Raw genomic sequence first — 23,841 nt, forward strand, 5'->3', positions numbered from 1 at the left:
TCACACATGCCAGGTCAACCCCCTGCGAGGTGAAGAAATCTCGCAGGGTGGCGGTTTTGTTGCCTATAGACCTGGCATTGCACAACATCAGTGACGGAGGTGAGTAATCCTTGCTCACCCTACCCTCGTCCCTCAGGATGGGGCGCAGATTGGAAGGGGTACGAGCATATCCGTATCTCGATCCCCTTCGCCTATGACATCTGCCCCCACCGCCATACCTCCCTCGCCCCTCCACAGTAGGAATCCCAAGCCTCATACTTGCCTCCATTTACAGAATATAAAAGCAAACAAAGAAAAACAATTACATAAAAATAAAACCAATCCCCACCCCACTCCCCAACCACCCCACCCCAACCCACAATAAATCAAAACAAAATAAAAGTACATGGATAAAAACCACCGCTTATGGTGGTACAACAAAGCAAAAAAAATAAAAACAGTTTAAAACATATAAAAACACTTCCAACAACCGCTGCAGCAGCACCAGTGTCCCCGAGGCTGCGTCGGTGGTGAGCGTGGGGCCCGCCCCCTGGCCTGGTGGAGAGTGGGCCTGCAGGGGGAAGAGCCCTCCCCACAAACGCACGGCAGAGTGGCAGCAGCGATGTTCCGAGGCCTCCGTGGAGCCTTATATGCTGAGGTGGAGTCTGGGGCCCGCCCCCAGGCCCAAGGTGGAGAATGGGCTTGCAGGGGGAGCGGTCCTCCCCAAGACTCACCGGCAAAGCGGCAGCAGCAGTGTCCCGGGCCTCCTTGGAGTCCTTCACGCTGAGGTGGAGTATGGGCCCGTCCCCAAGCCCAAGATGGAGAATGGGCTAGCAGGGGGAAGAGCCCTCCCCACAAACGCACGGCAAAGCGGCAGAATGGTAAGAAGAATGGTAAGGTCCCATTCTCACTGTCTGCGGCCTATCGGTCAGGAAATTCCTTACCCACAAGCAGATCTTCTGGTGTATACCCAAATTGGTCATTTTAAGGAATAACCTGTCTGGTAGGATTGTATTAAAGGCAGAACTGTAGTCCACAAACAACAGCCTTGCGTAGGTTCCTTGTCGTTCTAGATGACTCAGTACAGTATGGACAGCGATGGAAATAGCATCATCAGTAGATCTATTCCTTCTGTATGCAAACTGGAACGGGTCTAGAGTGGATGGAAGACCAGCCTTAATATAATCTAGCACCAATCTCTCAAAGCATTTCATAACGACAGATGTTAGGGCTATTGGTCTGTAGTCATTGAGAGATACCACCACTGACTGTTTAGGGACTGGCACTATAATCGATGTCTTCAGGCAGGTAGGGACAGAACCCTGCAACAGGGATAGATTAAAAATGTCCGTAAATACACCAGCTAATTCTGCAGCACAGTCCCTAATAACTCGTCCCATAATTCCATCCGGTCCAGCTGCCTTCCTAATATTAATGCTCCGAAAAGCACGTTGTACGTCGGAGGTCTGTAATAAAAGTGGTTGTTTATCAGTAATAGTTCCTGATGGTGTGCTGGTAGCCAATGCTGTAGTGACGGTGGTTCCAGTTCCCACCTCAAAACAACTGAAGAATTGATTCAGCTGATCAGCCAGGTGCGCACTGCTGTTAGCCAGTTCGTTTTTAATATTTTGCCCTGTAATTTGTCGCAGGCCTTGCCATACACGACGAGGGTCGGAGCTCTCAAAATGCTTTTCGATCCTCCGGCAGTACATGGCTTTGGCATCCCTAATGCCCTTTTTCAGTTTGGCTCTAGCTTCTCTATACTGTTGCGCATCGCCAGAGTGAAAAGCAGCATTCCTTGCCTTTAGCAGAAGATACACATCCCTGTTTAGCCAGGGCTTGTTGTTAGGAAACACCCGTATTTGTTTGGTGGTAGTAACGACATCAATGCAGCTTTTGACATAGAACAGTACTATTGAAACGTATGTGTCCACATTATTCTCCACAAAAAGTGACCATTCAGTGTTCCGAAAGCAATCTTGAAGTTGCTCGGGTGCACCTGCTGGCCACACTCGTATCTCTCTAGTTGATGGTCTAATTCTGCGTACGAGAGGTCTATATGATGGTATCATAAGTAAGGATATGTGGTCTGACTGTCCCAAATTGGGCAAGGGCTTGGTCTTGTATCCATGCATGATGTTGCTATATACTCGGTCTAGGGTATTTCCCCCCCTAGTGGGACAATCAACATACTGATTTGGTTATCATTAACTCTGTTACTGTGGGTAAGCAGTGGCGTAAGCAGAAAAACATGATTGCAGTTATTCTTGGTCTCCTACCTTCATTTCTCCTTTGGACACCCCTGCCATGTCATGTTTCTGCCACACTTTCAAAAAGAAAGACATGTATAAAGTACTTCTCTCAGCACGCATATAATACCTTCCCACACTGCTGAACAGTCTCCAATTTGTTCTTCCTGAAGAGCATGCAGATTCTGCCTTGCCAGCAAATGGTGGCATGCAGGAATGTTTTCAGAGAAAGAACACAAGTGAAAAAGAAACCATGTAGGTGCTCGGATTGTGGGCAAAAATAGATGGTCTTCTGTCATGGATGCATTGCAGGGGGGTTGGACTGGAGGACCCTAAGGGTCCCAACTCTGCAATTTTATGGTAATATAATCAGGAAGGAAAATACTTCCATTTCTATGTCGTATACATATAGGAGAGTTAATTTATCCTTGTTATATTTGTTGCTGCTTCATGCAGAACAAACCTGGGTGCCAGCCCGTTCCTAAGTGATTTTGAGTTCTGAAGCTTACTTCTGACTAGACATATATAGGATTGTTCTGTCATCTGTTTTCTGTCATCTTGATCCTGTGAAGCCCAGTTTCCTCTGTGTTTGTGTGCATAAGAAAGTGAGAGCAGTTATCCTCTGCCCTGCCACAGAGCAAATAAACGGCAGATGGCTTCCTTTTCTTAATGAACTTGGTCTGATGTAGGCACTTGAGGGGTTGCTCCCAGAGAGCGTTTCTGCAACAGCTGCTTCTAGTGCATCATCCATCAGTGAACTCGAGCTAAATTTTGTCCAGGGGGAGGGGGGGATCAGAGACAGGGAGTAGCCTTGCCCAGCCAAGTGATTTGAGCTTTGATTTCTAGGGAAAGTGGGATGGGGCATTTGACAGTGTAAATGGCCACAGCAGGATTTTTAAGAGCAAGAGATAATATTGTAGAAATACAATGCTAAGCAGTGTCATATTCCAGAAGTCCCCCACCCTCCACAAAAAAAGTCTCTGGAGGATAGGCTTAGATGGATGGAACCAGGGTTTCCTCCTGTTTCTGCTCTTTTAAAGCCAAGCGCAACAGAGAAGCCATGTTTCTTCATTCACATGTCTCCAGCCCACGATGTCTAAAGTTTGTGTGTGAGCTATCAGCTTTTCACAACAAAAGCTATGCTTGATTGAGGGGAGTGGAACTCACCCTCTCTCCTTCCTTCCTTCCTTCCTTCCTTCCTTCCTTCCTTCCTTCCTTCACTGCATTCTTGAAGCAAGTACAAGATCTAGTGATGGCCACCAACTTGTATGGCTTTAAAGGGGGTTAGACAAATTTATGGAGGCTAAAGCTTACCAATGGCTACAAATCATGATGGCTATGTACTACCTCCAGCGTCACAAGTGCTATACCTCTGAGTAGCAGTTGCTCGGAGTCACAAGTCAGCGTGTGCCCTGGTCTTGCTTTGGGGCTTCCCATAGGCATCTGGTTGGCCACTGTAAGAACAGGATTTCTGGACTAGAGAAGCCTTGGGTCTGATCCAGTGGGTCTCCTATGTTCTTAAGCACTTTTCTCCTAGCCTAGCTCTGACACAGTGAGTGAGCTGGGCTGGTGAGAAAAGCATTGGGGTCAATACCATGCAGGGAGGAAAAATAGGAGAGGGTTCTGCTCCCCTGACTTGGATGTGCCTTTTGTGATTAAAACCAGGTTTCCTGTAGATGCTGCTTTAGACATGGATGAGGAGGTGCGTGAATAAACAAACATGGCTGCTCTCACCATCTTTCACTAGTCCTCAGCTGGCAGTGCCATCGGCACTTTGTAGCTGTGCAGGATGCTCAGTATGAGACTGTCACCAATCCCCACCCATATTCTAGCCTTCCTCCTATGCCTGTAATAGCTATGCCAAATTGGCAGGCAGAAATGAGGAAAGCCCTTGGGTTAAGAGCAGGGCAGGTGCTTTACATGCCAAAGGTTTTAGGTCAACCCATGCTGTCTCTAGTTAAAGGGTCCTGGTACCAGGTGGTGGGAAACTTCTGGAGAACCTAGAGAACCACTGCAAGTCAAGAGTAGACCATACTGGGCCAAATGGGGAAATAGTCTGATACATATGTTCATTACAAATTGATAGATGGAGTGTGGAAGGGGCTACAAGCAATTGGGCTGGAGGCTGGTGGGTTGGCCAGCATGGTTAACACCAGTGGTGGGGCTTGGATCTGGCCAGCAGGCTAGATCCAAAACTCATACACACACTGTGGAACACTTTGCCACATGAGCAGGGGGCTTGATATCATATGTCAGGTGAATCCACTTCAAAGGAAGAATCAGGAGCACTTTTGCAGATGGGGCTTGAAGTCAATATTTCAAAGGCTTGAATGCCGATCTTCCTTTGAAACCTTGCCATTCAAGCTGCATCTGGAAGGGAAGACAAGAAGGCTCGGCAGGCCTAATTAGGCTCATAAGCTTGAGGCTCTCCACTGCTGGTTTACACTATGCTAGAGAGGTGCAGAAACTCAAATGGGTCTTAGAGCAACAGGTATGGTACGCACAACTACTCTGCTGACAGGGCTGGAATACTGCCGAATTGCAGGAGATCATTCTCAACCTCAAACTCGTTCAGGCATATCCCTCAGTTTCGGAAGCGCTGACAGCACTTACTCTTTTCTTGCATCACATCTTGGGAAATGAAGAAAAAGTGGTTTTCGGGAGGAGGATTGACAGTTTACATTGATCCCTTGTAAATGTGTGCAAAGCCAGCATGAGTTCCTTCTTTGGCACTCGGGTCCCGTTTGTTGGCTTCCCACAGGCAATTGGCTGGCCAGTGTAAGAACACGACGCTAGAAGGCCCTTGGCCTGATCCATATATTCTTATGTAGCCCTGAGGTTCTATCCACCAACTTTAGGTCAGAGCTCTTGATCAGCACCTGAAACCACAATCCAACATAATATAGTACCATATATCTTACCATTCTTGAGCAATCATTTGTCCAAAAAACACCTTGATAAATCAAACAGGTGTGTAACCTGATTAGCATATTAAAACGGCAGAGTGTCAGTAGAGATTTTGGGGATTGTTCCAGAGATGGAACACAACCATTTGAATTTGTTTCTCTGGGAAAATCTGTTCCTGATGGTTTCTAAGAGCTCAAACTGCCCTTTTTAGTTCCCTAATATTTACTGTTCTAGGAGGTTGTCCAGGATACTGTCCTTAGGAATGGTTGTGTAGGTGTGGGAAGAGATCGACACAATAGTTTGATTGGTAGTTTTATCAAAGAACATCCAAAACAGCAGACCAAAATAAGGAAAGTAGGTGCCCCTTTGCTTGTGCTGCCATTTCCTCCAAGTTCAGTGGTTTAAAGCTGAGATTCACAAGCAACTTCTCGTAGGCAAAGTCAAACTGGAACACTTGCCAGACTTGTTCTTGACAACCCAGATCACTGGAAAATGCAGTGGATTTCCCTCCATATTTATAATGTAACCAAGCATTCACTAAACAAACACAAAACCCCTAACAGTATTTATCAAAGATCTGGAAATAAATATATGTACATATGTGCAGAGTGGTTCCCTTTATAAATTAAGCCACATGACCATCAAAGTGATGCTTAACAGCGAAATAGATGGAATCTGCAAGGAGCTGAAATTCTGGGAGTTGCTGGAGGCGCAGAGGTCAAAAAGGCTGCCTTGGAATTTGATTTTCCTAGATTCCTTTTTCAACATCTCCCAGATAGTTGCTGCCTCCCTCTGGCACTCCCAAAGGGCAGCCACGGCACAGGTGTGAAACTCTTCCCAATATCTGCAGCAGGAGAAAGAGAAGACTTAGTTTCTTTGCATAAAACAAAGAAGTCACAGTTAGAAATCGCTTATCTGTAAAGCAGAACATATAGCAGGGATCATCAATGCAGTGCCTGTGGGTGCTCACCAGTTGCTCTTATGGGACCCATGAAATGTCTTAGTAAATATCCCCTCAAATCCACAACCCACAAAAGGCTTCTTGCTCTTTCTGCTCAGTTCCTGTTTGCTTTGGCTTGGCCTCTTATATGCTGCCTACACCAGCCATTTTGTGTAAAGCCACACCCCCATGCCAGCCATTTTGTGTCTGGCACCATGGCACTCAAAATGTTCACTGGCTCAAAGAGCTTGTCCACCCCTGACATAAACCCTGAATGGTTTGTTAGTTAGTTAGTTGGTTGGATGGTTGGTTGGTTATGACCAGAGTAGGCACTGTTCCAGCCTTCTCAATGTGATTCTGTCCACCTTAGAGGAAGAAAAAGGACAATCCAAGTCTAGCAGCACTTCTGTGATATACTCACATGGCTGCCATGAATATGAATTCATGATCCCTGTGCCAAATTTATCCCCATAGGAACAAGTTCTTCTATAGGCAGTCCTTCCTGAATAACTACTAGGATACCTAACATTTTGCTTTTGTGCATACGAATGCAGCCTAAATGAGGAACATTGCATGGATGTTGAAAGAACCAAATTTCAGGATGCCTAAGCAGCTTTCATACAGGATAGGATACCCCGAGAAGGATGATCTAGCTCAAGGGTGGAGACCTTCAGGCCCTGGGAATGAATGTGGTCCTCCACACCTCTCTCTAGGCTTCACCTCCTCTCCAGCCACCCTCTCTAGCTGGCCCTTCTCCATACCATCCTTGAGTGTTTTTGCCTGGCTGGAATGTGTCTTTGAATGCGGATAATGCCTCTTGTTGGATGGAGAGGGGTGTGTAAGTGCACAAACTAGTCTACCATTTAAAATTTACATAAGTTTCTCCACCCACTTTTGCCTCTGGCCCCTCCCACCACAAGCGCTCAAAACAGGGTGCAAACTAAATACCTGGCTAATCAATTCCAGTTCTTCCAATGAATACATGGATTCCAGACTAAATAGCTTGAGCTATAATGGATTTTTTAAAAGGGGGCGGAAGCAGGACATAGGACAGAGTCCTGAGTATACTCCCTTGCTAGGCTGTTACTGTAATAGCTGCACTGTGAAAGTGAATTGTATCTTTTCTGGCTTTGCTGAAACATTTTCCTTCTGGAAATGTTTGATTGTAATGTTACAATGGGTCCCTCCAGATGTCCTTTTGATTGTGCATTCATGATTATTTGTGCCCATGATTGTATCAGTGAGGTTATATGTGATCCCACTTTCAGTACTATTTGTGCCTGCAATAATAATGATTATTTATTTATTTATACCCCGTCCATCTGGCTGGGTTTCCCCAGCAACTGTTTCTTGGTGGACATCCTGCTTTGTTTGCAATCGATGCATGTCCTGTAGTGTCCAGCTGGAATCCTGGAACTTTATCCTGGAACCACAAACGTGCAAAGGTATTTGCTCCACTTTCATTGTGCTATTGCACAAGAGTGCCTCCCCAGACAGCAATAAGGTGGCAACATTGGGGAAGTGTCACTAAACATCTAATAAAGCTGAATGTGTGGATGGTCTGCTATAAATCCATCACTAATGCACAACTATTGCATTAATGACATGTTGCCGAACACACCCACCAAAAACCCACCAGTCTTTCTCACATAAGTGGAACATTTTGCCCAAAGAAGACCCTGGTTATACAAAAAGCATCTTTTGTCCAAGGCATCCTTACACAATCATGAAACAAGGCTGGTGTGTGTGTGTGTGTGTGTGTGCATAAAATCTCAGAGAACACTTATCTGATTGCCAGCTGTAAAGAGCTCATTAAATAGAACTATTGTGGCAGAATAAATGTCCTGAGATAATAATGAGAGAAGCTGCTGCCAAACAAGGTAAACTCATTTTGCCTTATAACAAGCCTTGCTTCTGCAACCTGCAAAGGCATAATTGCAGGGGGCAAAGGAGAAATTTAGTGAGTTAGCAGCTTAAAATTATTTGACTTCAACAAAGACAGGAAGAGTGAGGCATGAAAACTGAAGTGTCTACTTTGAAGGACATTTTTTGTGTGTATTTGTTCCTCTTCACTCTTTCTCCCCCACCCTTCCCCACCTCAGTTGGGTAATCACAATCCCCAGCATGCATCCGTTTTTGCAGCCTCCATCTGTTCACAAACACAGGCCATAATCACATGACCTGTCAGCGTTGGACTCTGAGGGAATGTTGCACAACTAAAAGCAAACAACAAATACAATCAATTTCATAGCAGGCTGCTTTCTGAGGCATCAGTTGTTATGATCTCCATATCTGTCACTGACCAGCCTTTTCTCACTAGCAGAGGGAGAGAAACAAGGAACAGGAACATCATGGGAAGACGGTATTGTTTTAATTCCATTATAGCAGGAAAAAATGGCAGGGCATATCCAGGATGACAGTAACTCAGGTCTTGCAGCACAAGGTTGTGTGTCTTCTGCATTAAAGCAAAACAAAACAAGAAAGTCTAACTCCGCATCAACAAAACGTGAATCCAATGGTCTGTATAAAGGAGGTTAATTAAGGCTTGCATATGCTCATATAGTTTGCTTCATTTATTCTGCTTCTCCAATTCATGAGAAGAGGCAAAGATACAGACAGGCAGAGTGCTGAATCCCTGGTTTCTGACCCAATAAAATGTGTCTTCCCCATAGTTTCTGATATTTCATCCTTTGTGGTGGACACATTTTCAGACCCAACTTCATAATCTTTTAAGGGCTAGAAATTTCAATAAAAGTTGAGGTTCTCTAGGTGCTGAACGTGCTTAGTGCTAAATTTCACATGTGTACGGGTTAAGCACACAGAACCTCTAAATACAGCCCTGATCTGGATCCATTTCCTAATTCTTAAAACATGGTTGATTCTGTATAGGCTGTTGTTGTTTATGTACTGATTTACTGTGGGGAAAAAGGGAGGGCTTGTTCCCAGGTAAGTGCAGTTAGGGTTGCATCTGAACAAATTAAATCACCTCACACCATCACCATAGGAACCCTCACCTGCAATCTAAAAAGGTATGGCCCAGATACAAAGTTTTACATTACTACCTCAGTGAGGTAATTCTCCTAAGAAAATGAGCAAAAGTTTTTTTGGGGGGGAGAGTTCTTGGGGATCACTCCTACAGAGAACAAGAGCTAACCTTTATTTTATTTTATTTTTAAAAAATAATCTTTATTACTTTTCAAACTTACGGCAGACAAGAGAAAAGAACAAAAGAAGAAACAATACAATAAAAGAATACAAAACACAACCTTAACACTAAATTAAACAAAACAACAACAATTTAAAAAACATGTAGCATACCATTTCATTAGTCTATCTTTCATTCCCTTATTTCATCAACTTCCTCTCACCTCCCTTTTCGTATTCCACTTCTGTTACTTGTTTCAGCAAATCCTTTCCATCTTTCTCTATTTTTATCATTATGAATGTCTTAACATATTTTTAACCTTATTTTCCATTAATACTAAAATACTTATTTATACTTAACTCCTTATAGCATTTCTGCTAAAGCCATAAATTTTCATTCCAACAATTTTCAAACACTCATTAATTTTACAATATTTCTATGTACAAACTTTAGACTTTCCCAATCTTCTACCACCATCTCTTCTCCCTGGTCTCGGATTCTGCCAATCATTTCCGTCCATTCCATATAGTTCATCAACCTGGAGATCTTCTGTCCGAGGCTCTTAAATCTTTTCCAAGTCCCTTCTGCAATTCTTCTTCATATTCTTTGATGCTGAAAATGCTGAAGAGCAAGTCTCGGGGAGGCCCCAACCCAGCCATGCCCCCATTCCCTCTCGACAGGCCAGCCAACTCTCCACAGCTAGAACCAAGGTCCATACAATATCTCAAATCATGTTTCAAGACTCCTCCAGATCCAAAGACCCCCACAACTCCAATCACCTCCTGACCCAGATTCAGAACCCAAAGGTCAATAAATCCCTGCATGAAAGAGTCTATCCAACCTTCCTTCTCCAGTGCAGGCAGGGCTCCAATCTTCAAATTCTGACTTTTTCTATATTCATTCATAAGAGGCCTCCACTTATAGTCCTCGATTTGCCTCTGAAAGGCTGGGGCTTCCACTTGTATTACTTTAGGTTCAACAACCACAACTTTCTCCTTCTTCTCCCCAGTTTGTCCTGTCAAAGTAGTTTCCTGTATCAAATCCTGAGCAATTTCTGTATTAATGGTCACTTTTTTGTCCCAAATTTATCACTTTTTGTTCCAAGTTCTCAAGTTTGGAATTCATAACATCCGTCTTTTTATGAAGCTGTTCCAGCGAGTAGCTTATCTTACATAAAACAGTCACTAAAGCTCCTTCTGTCAACATTCTTAAAGTCCAAGGTCAATCTCTGATTCTCACAGCTCTTATCTTGCAGCTGGAAAAAACCCACTCTTGTAACAGTTTCAAGAGCTCCCTCTAGAGGGAAACAGTCTCCACTTGTATCAATCCTTTCATGTGCATTTTAAAATATAAAGTTAGCTTCAATTTTCAATTACTTTTCCTCCTTTTTGAACGCAGAAGAGGACAATGGAAACAATATATTTCTCTTATTTAGCCATCTGTCAACATGCTATCCATTCACAGTCAATGAACTCTCCCAAAATGTTAATTCTGCTGGCAGCCCTTTTCCAGGTTCAGAGCAGTGGTAATTTAATTTTTCACTCTCTCCTGCAGGCTCACTAAGTCCAAAATTTCCCCCCTCTTCTCCTGCTTCCAAGGGGGTTTTTTAACAGTTTTAACCAATGGAGATTTAATCCTTTACAAAATACTTTCCAAGGCTTTAACTTGCAACGTCTTTGCTTCAATCTATTTACAAAAGAGGAAGGCGGACTTCCTGTTTAAAACCTTCCCGCTTCGATGCCAAATTAATGAATTTAAAGATCCAATTTTCCGTTCTACTCACGGGTAGTTGTTTAAAGTCAAATTGTCCACAGGAAAAAGTCAGCACTCTCCGGCAACAGCGATGCGACTTCACTCCGTGAAAGAAGCAGTTGATTCAAAGCACCGCGCCGCTCACCCCACTTTGCTCCGGATCCCCAAATCAGGGTTTCCCTGCGAGTAGGGGAGGCGCAAAAGGTGCCAGCCGAATCCCAAGTTCACAAGCTTCTCCCGCCTGTGATTTCAACGGGTCTCCACCTTCGCCATGGTGGTCAGACCCTAATTTCCACGGAGCAAATTCCTCCCGATCGGAGGAACTCCGCCATTGCCTGGAGGCGCCAACCCGGAAGTCCTCAGAACGAGAGCTACCCTTTAGCTATACAGTGGTACCTTGGGTTACATACGCTTCAGGTTACATACGCTTCAGGTTACACACTCCGCTAACCCAGAAATAGTGCTTCAGGTTAAGAACATTGCTTCAGGATAAGAACAGAAATCGTGCTCCGGCGGCGTGGCGGCAGCAAGAGGCCCCATTAGCTAAAGTGGTGCTTCAGGTTAAGAACAGTTTCAGGTTAAGAACAGACCTCCGGAACGAATTAAGTACTTAACCTGAGGTACCACTGCACCACGGAGAGTTAGAAAGTGGGGTTTAAAAACAGCAGCAAGAATCTGGTGTGTGGCTGAGCTTGCTTGCTTGCAGTGATTAAGAAACTGAACTACCAGCTGGAAGTCCCCAGTCTGACTCTCTCAGCCTCATTCCTCTCCACTTGAAATATGGAGGCTAATATACTGACTTACTCTGCAAAGTTGTAAGAAAGTGAAAGGCTGTACAACATCTTATATCCTAGGGTTCAATTTCCAAAGTCTCTAGGTAGTGCTGGCAAAGGCACCGGCTTGAAACCTTGAAGAGCCACTACACCCATAAGTGTAGACAATACATGAACCAACAGTTCAATTTGCTATAAGGCAGGTACCTTCCTTTGTTCCTAATTGTAACTAGATAGTGTGTGTGAAGTGCTTTGAACTCTTGAAAGTTCTTAACAAATATTATAATTATGAATTTGGAGGGGGTAGGCTGTATGCCTGAGCCCCCTTCTAATTCCTGGATCCAGCATGGATTCAGTTCCTCGAATAGCTGGGCTAGCTTCCTGGTGAGGTACAGGCCATTAAGGTAACAAAGGAAGTGGCTCTGTGCCAGGTGGCAAATGAGTGGGGCCCCTCTCCCTCAACTCGCTGGTAGTTAGAAAGACAGACCAGAGAGTTAAGGTGTGTGAGGTAGAAGCAAGGTTGCAGGCAGGCAGGCAGGCAGCTGGGAGACAGAACCATGCCTGATTTCTGCTGGAATCCAAGGCTGTGGCTATGGGAGAAGCAAGACCTTCTTGTTAATGCTGTGAACCCTTCCATCATAGGCTCAGGTTGTAGATATGTGTAAATAAACCATATATCCTAAAAACACCACAGTCTCTGCTGTTGTGCTGGTCCAGGGGGGAGGTTACCGTGGGGCGAGGTCCAGGACCTGAGTTGAGGGTCGGCAGACGGTCCTCCTTGGGTGAAGCAGGGTCCACAGCGGGAAGCCGGGCAAGGACAGGAACTCTGGGGGAAACAGGACTGGATGCTGGCCGAAACAGCTCATCAACGACGTTGTTCCCGCAACCTGGGACCGGGCTGACTGGCCTTTGTCTTCTCTGAGGCCAGGGGCAGTCCCGGCCCCCAGGAGACCTGCCTCTCCTGGCCTTAAGGCGAGCACTCCTCCTGGGAGAAAGCAGTTTCCTTCACCTCTCTGCCCTTGGCCTCTGCAGTTCATAAGAGGCTGAAGGGTTACTGGGCCCAGGGGGAGACTCACCTGTAGGCACTGAGTCCTCAACCACCTCCGGAGCCAGAGTGGATTCACCTGGTGCCTGCTCCTGAGGATCCGGCACAGGTGCAGGCGCTTCAGAATCAAGGCCCTGCCCCAGTTCAGCCGGCCCTGGAGGCGGGGACTCCTGTGCAGGCTGGGATTCCTCCGGTTCAGCCTCTGAATCGGATTCCCAGGCCATCACAGCTGTACCTCATTCCAAAAGAAACACAAACCCTGGGAGAGCGCCTGGAATCTCGAACTGCTCAGAGATTGGGTAGCGTGCAATATTATTACAATGACTATTCCCAAAAGACACCTGCTTCTTGGGAGAAAAGCAATGACAAACCTAGACAGCATCTTAAAAAGCAGAGACATCTCCTTGCCAACAAAGGTCCGTATAGTTAAAGCTATGGTTTTCCCAGTAGTGATGTATGGAAGTGAGAGCTGGACCATAAAGAAGGCTGATCACAGAAGAATTGATGCTTTTGAATTATGGTGCTGGAGGAGACTCTTGAGAGTCCCATGGACTGCAAGAAGATCAAACCTATCCATTCTGAAGGAAATCAGCCCTGAGTGCTCACTGGAAGGACAGATCGTGAAGCTGAGGCTCCAATACTTTGGCCACCTCATGAGAAGAGAAGACTCCCTGGAAAAGACCCTGATGTTGGGAAAGATGGAGGGCACAAGGAGAAGGGGACGACAGAGGACGAGATGGTTGGACAGTGTTCTCGAAGCTACGAACATGAGTTTGACCAAACTGCGGGAGGCAGTGGAAGACAGGAGTGCCTGGCGTGCTCTGGTCCACGGGGTCACGAAGAGTCGGACACGACTAAACAACTAAACAACAACAACAAATTCCCAAGGCTCAAACTCCAATTCAGGCGCAATGCCCCTCAGAGGTCATCTTCCCTCCTCCAAGACTTTCTTGTCTCCTTCATTAACCTCCTGCCCTTACCCTCTCCCTAATCTGGCTTCTTCTTTTGCCGGTTCCCTATTCTTATTTATTGCTTTTTCTGCCTTTCTAATCTCAGCATCTTTTTTCTTGCTGGGCTAGCTGGTGTTATGCCTTCCCAGAGCGTTGCCTCTTCCTTGATTGCATTCCTAGACAATGGCACCCATTTATCTCAGCAAACTTTTTATCTCTTCCATCTCCCTTGCTCGCTTTTAATCAGGCCCAGACCTGCTCCAGGCTGAGCTGCTTGGTGCTTTGATACCTGATTGCCTTCCCATCTATCCTGATTTGATTACAAATAAACAAATGGCTGCATATCCACCTCACTTTGAAGCTGCCCCTCCTTGGAAAGGCCAAATGGATTCAAGACTGACTTGTGCCTTTTTTAGGCCTCTGCCCTGAATCAGTGCATTTCATTGATTATTACTATCCATAATTATTACCATATGTTTTATTTATTTGCTTGCAAGCTCTCTGACCCACCCGTCACCATAAGGCTCCAATGTGGGTTACAACTATAGAAAATACAATTATAAAAATAGATAAAACAATGACAATGATAAAAAAATAGAATTGTTCTAACTGGAAAAGAACAGTTGCAGAGGACTTTATACATGCATGTTGCAGCATATATAAAAACATAATGAAACACTAAACTTTTAAAAGCTTCCTTGTACAGGGCTGCCTTCAGGTGTTTCCTAAATGCTATATAATTACTCATCTCCTTAACATCTGATTGGGGGGGGGCATTCCACAGGGTTGGTGCCACTACCAGTAAGGCCCTCTGCCTTGTTCCCTGTAGCTTCTCACATGGGTATCTATCTACCTCCCCCCCCCCCCCGCCTTGCAGCTAATATCACCTCTGAAGGATAGAAGTGGGGCCTAATTTCATGATGCTCATAAATAAACAGTTCAGAGGAATAAGAGTAATATCTCTCTGGCCTCCATGTCACCTCTGACACCACAATGCTACACCCCTCCCCAAGGTAATTATATTTATATCTTATTTTTAGAATATTTATAAGCCATCTTGATGAGCAGAAACCTTCTCAGTGGATAACTTATTCGTAAAGGTAAAGGGACCCCTGACCGTTAGGTCCAGTCACAGACAACTCTGGGGTTGCAGCACTCATCTTGCTTTATTGGCCAAGGGAGCCGGCATACAGCTTCCGGGTCATGTGGCCAGCATGACAGCCACTTCTGGCGGACCAGAGCAGCACCTATTTATTTACTTGCACTTTAACGCGCTTTTGAACTGCTAGATTGGCAGGAGCAGGGACCGAGCAACGGGAGCTCACCCTGTCGCTGGGATTTGAACCTCTGACCTTTTGATCGGCAAGCCCTAGGCTCTGTGGTTTAGACCACAGCGCCACCCACGTCCCGTTTCATCCTTATTCATAGGATCCTTTAAACTGTATTTCCACACTTTCCAAATTCGGGGGTGGGAGGGAAATGCCAGATGCCCCAAAACAGTGTGTAGGCCCCAGCCCCACTTTCCCTGAAAAGAGGCAATGCGTGGGGGGGGGGGCAGTGAACAACTTAGTAAAAGCAGGGTGTGGTGAGATGGCAAGAGCTAGGAAAAGAAGGGAAGAAACAAGAGGTGTGCGGTGTGCATGAAACTGCGGCGTCAAAGCAAGTGTTATCCCACACTTTCCGGTGCAATTTTCCATTTTGGAGAACCGGGTTTGTTGCCCAAGAGCTCCAAATCTGCTTTAATGGTGCAACCCGAATTTGCCAGTGTGTGTGATTAGATCCCACTTGAGAAGAATGACTGTTTGCATGCACTCTTTAAAGTTTCTCAGGCATATCTCTGCCTCTGGTGAAGGCCTCAAGCCTCTGTGAGGCTACAACATGGCATCTGGTCTCTCTGTGGTTCCTTCTCCCTTCCTCCTTTTCTATATGCTCCCCATTCTTCTCTCAATCTTTTCGGAATCTCCTCAGGCATGATTCTCCTCCCTCTTCCTTCAACATCTCCTCAGACCACCAATTATTCCTTCTCGTATAATAGCTCCTGAGGGCTGCCACCCCTGGGCTATGCTGTAGGCATCCCACAAGAGGGGGGGGGCATAGGGTTGCAAAGTTATCAGGGACTCTGCCCCATGTGCCGCTGAAGCAGTCCAGGAGGGGATAAACAGGATCAGAGGGAAACACTTTTCCTCCTTTATTAATTACACATCAGAGTGCTGTGAAGAGGGCAGAAATCCTAACAACCTTAGAAGGGGGAAACTGAGATTTGGGATGTGTGCATCTAATCGCAAGGCTCCCTGACCCCAATTTCTCTGGGCTGAAGGCATGCCACATGCTTCCTTTCAGCCTAACGGGCACATAGCAGATGGAGCGGTTATACCCATGCTCTTTTCTCAGATGTCCGTGTGTATATTAAACAAGCCATTGTAAGAACACACAAATCTCCTTTATAGCAAATCAGCCCATTGATCCACCAAGCTCAGCATTGTCTACACTGACAGGCAGCTGCTCTCCAGGGTTTTAAATGTGTCTTTCCAACCCTACCTAGAGATGCTGGGGATTGAATCTGGGGCCTTTCTGCATGCAGAGCAAACTGCTCTACCACTGAGCTATGGTGGTGCCCCTGGATATGCAGGAAAATGTACTTACTGTCTATGTGGAGTCTCATTTTCCTGTCCTAGATGTGGAGTAGATATGGAGTCACCTACTTACAGTAATTATGGGAGAGGTCTATGTTTGGAGTATTTAGAAAATATCTGGGGAATAAAAGGTAAAGGGACCCCTGACCACTAGGTCCAGTCATGATCGACTCTGGGGTTGCGGCGCTCATCTCGCTTTATTGGCCGAGGGAGCCGGTGTACAGCTTCTGGGTCATATGGCCAGCAAGACTAAGCCGCTTCTGGCGAACCAGAGCAGCACACGGAAACGCCATTTACCTTCCTGCTGGAGTGGTACTTATTTATCTACTTGCACTTTGACGTGCTTTCAAACTGCTAGGTTGGCAGGAGCAGGGACCAAGCAATAGGAGCTCACCCTGTTGCAGGGATTCGAACCGCTGACCTTCTGATCGGCAAGCCCTAGGCTCTGTGGTTTAGACCACAGAACCACCCGTGTCTCATTTTCCTGTCCTAGATGTGGAGTAGATATGGAGTCACCCACTAATTATGGGAGAGGTCTATGTTTGGAGCATTTAGAAAATAACTGTGGAATACTTGACACCAAAATTCACAGTGGAGAACAGGATTTGGGGGAGAGTAGCACTGAATCTGGAAGCAAGATGTGTCAGCGATGGATGGATGGTGTTATGTGCATGCTCACCCGCAGACGGCATACAGTCCTTTTATCTGGTCCCTTTCATCTTCCTCCTCCTCTTCTTCCTCATAGCTGGCCATATTCTCTCCTAGTTTTAAGATGCAGTCAGATAAATCTTGGTAAATGTTTTCACACTGGGCTTCTGCAGTCAGTGACCTGAGCAGGTACCCTGAAAATGGAAAGGGGATCCATGTAACTTAATGGAATCACAGAATGGTAGTCTTGGAAGGGATCCTGAGGGTCATCTAGTTCAACCCCCTGCAATGCCGGAGTCACAACTGAAGCATCTATGGCATGGCCATCCGACCTCTGCTTAAAAGCACAGTCTATCTCCTCCTGATTGAGTGTTCCTCTGTCAAACAGCTCATGATGCAAGGAATCTCCTTCGGGCACCCTCATTTCAGATTCAGAGCCAATGCCAAATCCTCCTGCCCTAAGCTTTGGATCTGTTTAATAGGCATCATATGAGAGCCAGCATGAAGTTGCTGACAGTGTGCAGGTACTAAGACTTGGGGGCCTTGATGCAAGCTCACAGCATGGACATAGAAGAAGAAGAAGAGGAGTTTGGATTTGATATCCCGCTTTATCACTACTCGAAGGAGTCTCAAAGCGGCTAACATTCTCCTTTCCCTTCCTCCCCCACAACAAACACTCTGTGAGGTGAGTGGGGCTGAGAGACTTCAGAGAAGTGTGACTAGCCCAAGGTCACCCAGCAGCTGCCTGTGGAGGAGCGGAGACGCGAACCCGGTTCCCCAGATTACGAGACTACCGCTCTTAACCACTACACCACACTGGCTCTCATAGCCAGGATTTATGCTAGGGAACAGGCTTTATGTTGTGGGTGGATAGAACCTCAGTTAGTTAAATATTTATTTTATTGATTTACTTGATTTAGGGGGAAACAGTTACCCTCCTGCCCCCCCCCCCGACTATGCCCATGCCTCACAGAGGTGTTGTGAGGATAACATGGCAGAAAGGGGACCATTCATTCTGCCCTGAACTCTTTGGAGATCAGGCAGCCTAAAAATGTAGGTGAGAAATATGTACAATGGAAGGCGAAATGTGACCTGCCCTGAATTTGGTTGTCTGCATTTGCAGAACCTTACAAAGTGAGTTCAGAATCATAGAATTGTAGAGTTGGAAGGGACCCTAGGGATCATCTAGTCCAACCCCTGCAATGCAGGAATATGTGGCTGTCCCATACGGGGATCGAACTTGCAACCTTGGCATTATCAGCACCACACTCTATCCAACAGAGCCATCTAGCCCATGCAATACATGTCTAATACACGACCTGTTCATTGTGATGTTTCCTCTGGAGCTGCTGCCAAGTATTCAAAAATGCTTGCCAACTTCCCTGCCCTGAGCTCCTATGCCTTTAACAACTACCCAAGATGCAGACATATAGCAGGGGAAGCTTCTCCCATCATTTCCTGTCTATAGGATGGTGTGTGTTAATTTTTTGCTTGAAAGGTTGTTGTTAATAACGACACAGGAGCACTGCCTGAAAAAAACAGTTGGCAACCTACTTAGGGCACAGCCTAGATTTTTATGTCCCCTTTTACCGATGTTCAAAGCAGACGGAGGCTCAAAAGAAATGCGGGGCGGTAGCTAACTAACCCTTAGAACTAGAGGGTGCGCACCTCCGGGATGGCGAGAAAAGACTTTCAGCTTGGCTAGTTACTGAGCTCCATGATCCGGACCCTCTCCAAATCGAAGCACGACCCCTACGCCGGAAAGGCTGGTACTCACCCAGCGCGACGAGTAGGAGCGCCGTGCCCATTCGCTGTCCCATAGCCGCCGCCTCCTGCTGCCGCCGCCCTGCTCAGGGGCTCCGGCGGGACTCTACCCCTGACATCAACAGCGTGCCCCCAGGAAGCCCATTCCCCCACCAGCAGCACCCCCGGGCGCCTCTTTAGCCTTCCTCCTCCCGGTGAGGAAGCAAGACGGCGCAGGCGACTGCCGAGGTAACTTGGAGGGCTCAGCTGGCTCGGTGCGCTTTGCAAGCGCTCAGCTCCCTCCTCCCGCGCCCTCCCGGGGGGGAGTCTGCTCAGCCCATCTGGAGACGCCACTTCTTTCCCTCCAGCTGCCTCCCGGGAGCCCAGACCCTTTCTCCCTTCTCCCCCTGCCGTGAAAGGTGGTTTAGTCCAGGAAGGCGCAGCCACCGCGCTCACCGGGAGAGAAAACGGAGGGGTCTGTCCCTTGCCATGCTTTGGTGTTGAGCAGATGTGCGAAGGGGCTAGTTTGACGCTTGCAGGGTGGAAAGTGTCTCGGGTAGGGAGGGAGCTCTCTCTCTCGGGCTGCATGTGGGCAAAACAATCCTAGGAATCGCACTGCCCTAGTAGGGCTGCAAATAACTGTGCGCAGAGGATTTCAGCTTGAAGCATTTGAAGTGGAAATCTGGGCGGATATTTTTAAAATCCGGACTAGCCACATCTGAAAGGCCACAGACGCCTCACTCCAATTCACACACGTGTGCCCTGGCTAGCAGAATAGAGAGGGACTTTCTTTCTCATTTGACAGAAGAATTACTCCAGGAAGCAATAGTGGATGGCTTGAGATGGGATGGCTTCTGCTAAAAAATAAAAGCAGGTCAGCTTTCTTCCCTAACTCTGCAGATGTTTTGGACTACAACTCCCATCAGCATCTGGAGGGCACCAAGTTAGGGAATGTTGGGCTGGGTTTGCCTGCTTTTAGAAACTTGTCTGTGAAACTGACACAATGGCAAGCCCTGCTTAAGGATATTGAAAAGTTCTTTGCTCAGCAGGGCTCTGGAGATAATAAAAAAGTTAGGGTCTGGGTGTCGCAAAACCTCAAGCTTACCGGTTTTATATGTACTGTATTTTCTAGGATTTAACTCTTAACTTTCAAAGTCTTTGTGACTGCATCATTTTCATATATCCAAGGTTAAAGGGGTCACTTCCTGCCCAATGATTGCTCTCAGCTCTGAAGTATAAGAATGTTGGTCTCTGCTCCTATGTCTTAAACAGCAGCTTGATCTGTAAAAAGGTAAAGGTACCCCTGCCCGTACGGGCCAGTCTTGACAGACTCTGGGGTTGTGCGCCCATCTCGCTTAAGAGGCCAGGGGCCAGCGCTGTCCGGAGACACTTCCGGGTCACGTGGCCAGCGTGACATCGCTGCTCTGGCGAGCCAGAGCCGCACACGGAAACGCCGTTTACCTTCCCGCTGGTAAGCGGTCCCTATTTATCTACTTGCACCCGGAGGTGCTTTCGAACTGCTAGGTTGGCAGGCGCTGGGACCGAGCAGCGGGAGCGCACCCCGCCGCAGGGATTCGAACCGCCGACCTTTCGATCGGCAAGCCCTAGGCGCTGAGGCTTTAACCCACAGCGCCATCATGCTTAAACTCCACAAAGTGAAGTTTCACTGGCTGACTTTTGCAGATCAAGCTGCTGTTAAAGACACAAGGGCATGCTAGGCTATTGTGATGTTTATTCCCTTTTTCCTTGCCAGCTGGCAGCCCTATTCTGAGGGTGTTTTTGCATAAGGTGCTTAAAATCACACTTGAGCTTCTTCGATGCTATTTCTGTCCCAAGTGAGCGATGCTGATGTAGGAGAGAAATCAATTGTACATTCTGGTCCAAGCAATCACATTGGACAAGGCAGCTATACAGGAAGCACTTTAGCTTCTCATGTGTAAATACCCTAAAAGGCTGGGCAGTTTTGAGTGTGTTGTTGGAGACTAGGGACATTTTTGTTCCATTCATTTATTTTTATTTATTTATTTTTAATATATTTTATTAAGGGTTTTCTTCTTTTACAGTGTAAGTGTAATGCCTCGTATTTTTTTTCCCGTGTAACATTTTTACAAATCCATTTCATTTGTTGAGGCATTAGGGGGAGAAGAAAAAAGAAAAGAAAAAAAAAAAGAAGAAAGGAGGGTGGAAGGAGGGGAGATGGATGGGGGTGGGGTGGGGTAGCGGTGTTTCTATTATGCTTAATGTATGTAGTTTGGTGTCAGCGTGCTTGTGTTGTTCACTTGTGTTCCTTTGGTGGTGAGAGAGGTTGGGGTTGGCCTAGGATGTGATTGTTTGTTTGTGATTGGCTGTGGTGATCTTTGTTTTCGTGTGTGAGTGAGGTGGGTGGTTGTTTTGGATCAAGTTAGCCATATTGATTTGTATGCTGTTGGTGGATTATTGTCATTGTCCTGTTGGGCTGTGTATGTGATAAAGGGGAGCCATACCGGGGTGAAGGTGTCTTCTTCTGTTTGTCCCCGTGTCAGTTTCAGTTTGTTAGTTAATTTTTCTAGTAGGGCTGTTTCCCATGCTATTTGGTACCGTTGGTCCATGCTTACTCCTGACAGGTCTCTCCAGTGTCTGGTTATGGTGTTTCTGGCTGCTGAAAGTAGGTGGGTTATGAGTTCTTTGTGGAGTAAATGGGCATTGTTGTCTTGGAAGATGTTTAGTAGGGCCAATTCTGGGGTGAAGTCTAATACTTGCTTTGTTATTTTACATATTTCTTGCATGGCTGTTGTCCAGAATAGTTGGATTTTGGGACACTCCCACCACATGTGGAGGTATGTGCCTGTGGAGGTGCACCCTCTCCAGCATTTTGGTGAGGTTCCTGGGAACATACACAGTGAGCTTGGTTGTCTAGCGAGCACTCAGATGTGTAAAGGAGTATCAGTTCCCCAGGACAAATGAAGTTACATAATCCCACAGCTCTTTCTTGAACGGTGGCTGCAAAACTCAGACTTGAGGCTCTTTGGCAACTACCAAGTGCTTTTTCAGCCCCTGCTTGAGACCTGACTTGTATGCCCGGTAGTCATCAGTGCTAATTGAAGAAAACGCATTCTAACCATCAAAGCTCATTGAGCAGCTTCCTTGAGCTGAGCATCAACTTGATTATTATTTTATTTATTGTATTAATACCCCACCAATCTTCAAATAAGTTCCAAGTGGTGTTGATGCTTTTCCCTCACTAAATTTTATCCTCACGAAAAGCCTGTGAGGTTGCTTAGGCTAAGAGATTATGAATGGTCCAAGGTTGCCCAGTGGGCTTCATGCCCAAGCAGGATTTTAACTCTGGTGTTCCAGTTCCTAATCCAACACTTAACCACTATACCACACTACATCATCAACTGACAATAAACAACTTGGGACCTGGCTGTCTGAAGGACCACCTCCTTCCATACAAGCCTGCACAAATTTTTAGATCTCCAGGAAAGGCTTTTTTTCTCTGCCCTGCCAACTTCTGGGAGAGTATTTGCTGGGGACTTAGAAAGAAGGCCTTTTTGGTGGCTAGGGAACTTAGCCTATCTCTGATCTAGTTCTGACAACAAGGCTTTTGGCCTGTCAGACTGACCTGTTTTATTTGTTTCTGCTGATGTTTTTAACTTGAATGATCTGGTTTTCTACCTGTTTATAATGTACACAGTTTTACTTTTTTGAACCGTGCACATATGCAATTACAGATAATAACAGATGCACACTGCATTTTATAGAACTGTTTTAGATTGTATTGTATTGCTTACTAATAAACATTAGTAAGCAAAGAAGCTAAACAAAAGGTGGCTGTCAGGGAACTGCCATCAGTGCCGGAGGGAGAGAGCAAAATCCAGAGGGATTCCAGAGAGCGTCCCGGGATTGGGAGAGGCAGCCCATCTTCTGGGGAAGAGAATCAGCGTAGCACCAGTGGACAAGGGGGGCAGATGGGGGAAGCGGCGAGGCGGTCCCATGACTCCTTGCCGGGGACCAGCGGGGAGAGTAGGGGTCCTCCGCTGCCTACACCCTCCTTGCGCAGAAGGCTTTCGCGCAGAGAGAGTAGGAGGAGACTAGGCGTCAAAGAGCTTCTTTGCTGGAAGAAGTTTAAGAAATGCCCACTGACGGATTCTGCCAGCGATTGAGACAGCCACAGGTGAGTGGCTGTCCGGACAGAAAAAGGTTCACTCAGGCAACCCAGCCAGGTGTTTGCACCGGCTTACGTATAAGCAACCCCTAGAACCATTACAGTGGCTATATCTTTACTTGGCATACTACATTTGTATGTTGCAAAGGATTATTGCCATCTGCTGGCTTTTTATTGTAGTCCACCAAGAAATCCAGTTACTTTTTTCTCTATTGATTTGCAGGGGTGGGTGGTGTGGTCTGGTGGACTGGGTTACAAGGTATGCATCAGGGTTGAGGAACCTGTGCCCCCCCCAACTGCAACTCCCATCAGCTCTAGCCAGCATGGCCAATGGTGAGGGATGATGGGAGTTTTGGTCAAGCATCATCAGGAGAGTGACAGTTTTCCTACCCCTGTTATCTAGTATTCTCAGTATTAGTTCTATAAGTATGCCTTTTGTAGGTGGTATTGGTACTAAAAACGCAATGTTTTACAATATTACAGGGGTCTAGATATCCTTTAGGGTTGGCCTTTCCATTATGCAAAACCAAGCAGATAATAAATAGCAAATTGTTTGCTATTTATTATTACCTACTTTCTTCTTTCTCTCCTAGGGAAGAGTATTTGTAGGATTTTCTTCCTTAGGTGCAAAAATAAGTTGGCCATCCTTTGGGATTTTGCATCTCAAGTCAATGGGGGTGGGGGAGACACCATTAGCCATTCTACTTCAGGCATCAAATTTTCTTGGGCCACTACTACTGAAAATATCCAGCCCACTATACCCTGGGGGGGGGGGGGGACTTGTCCTACAAGCCAAGATCCAAAAGGCAGATTAGCTTTGACAGGTGGCAGTCACCTGATATCATTGAGACATTAGATGATTGACTGCTGGGTGGATTGACGGCAGTTGGCCCACAGAGGCAGATCTGGTCCATGGGGACAAAAATGTTC

At 46.3% G+C, this 23,841-nt stretch overlaps 1 protein-coding gene across 1 annotated transcript; it reads right to left on the minus strand.

Annotated features, from left to right (window-relative positions):
- Nucleotides 1–5,434: 5,434 nt before the first annotated feature.
- Nucleotides 5,435–19,012, minus strand: LOC307217988 (neuritin-like). The gene is made up of 3 exons (XM_079980120.1): nt 18,799–19,012; nt 17,053–17,215; nt 5,435–5,979 (listed from the first exon to the last, which is right to left on the minus strand). The coding sequence occupies exons 1-3, from the start codon at nt 18,839–18,841 to the stop codon at nt 5,754–5,756; spliced, it is 432 nt and encodes a 143-aa protein (XP_079836246.1). The 5' UTR covers nt 18,842–19,012; the 3' UTR covers nt 5,435–5,753.
- Nucleotides 19,013–23,841: the final 4,829 nt, after the last annotated feature.

This window comes from Podarcis cretensis, assembly GCF_951804945.1.
Source record: "Podarcis cretensis genome assembly, chromosome: 6".
NCBI lineage: Eukaryota > Metazoa > Chordata > Lepidosauria > Squamata > Lacertidae > Podarcis > Podarcis cretensis.

What these genes read in the sequence shown, in the direction of transcription:
- LOC307217988 (XM_079980120.1), bottom strand. Translation starts at nt 18,841, where the DNA reads ATGGGACAGCGAATGGGCACGGCGCTCCTACTCGTCGCGCTGG. An exon ending in GCTCCTACTCGTCGCGCTGG is followed by an intron (nt 17,216 to 18,798) that starts GTGAGTACCAGC and finishes TTCCATTTTCAG; the next exon opens with GGTACCTGCTCAGGTCACTG. An exon ending in GGACTGTATGCCGTCTGCGG is followed by an intron (nt 5,980 to 17,052) that starts GTGAGCATGCAC and finishes CTCCTGCTGCAG; the next exon opens with ATATTGGGAAGAGTTTCACA.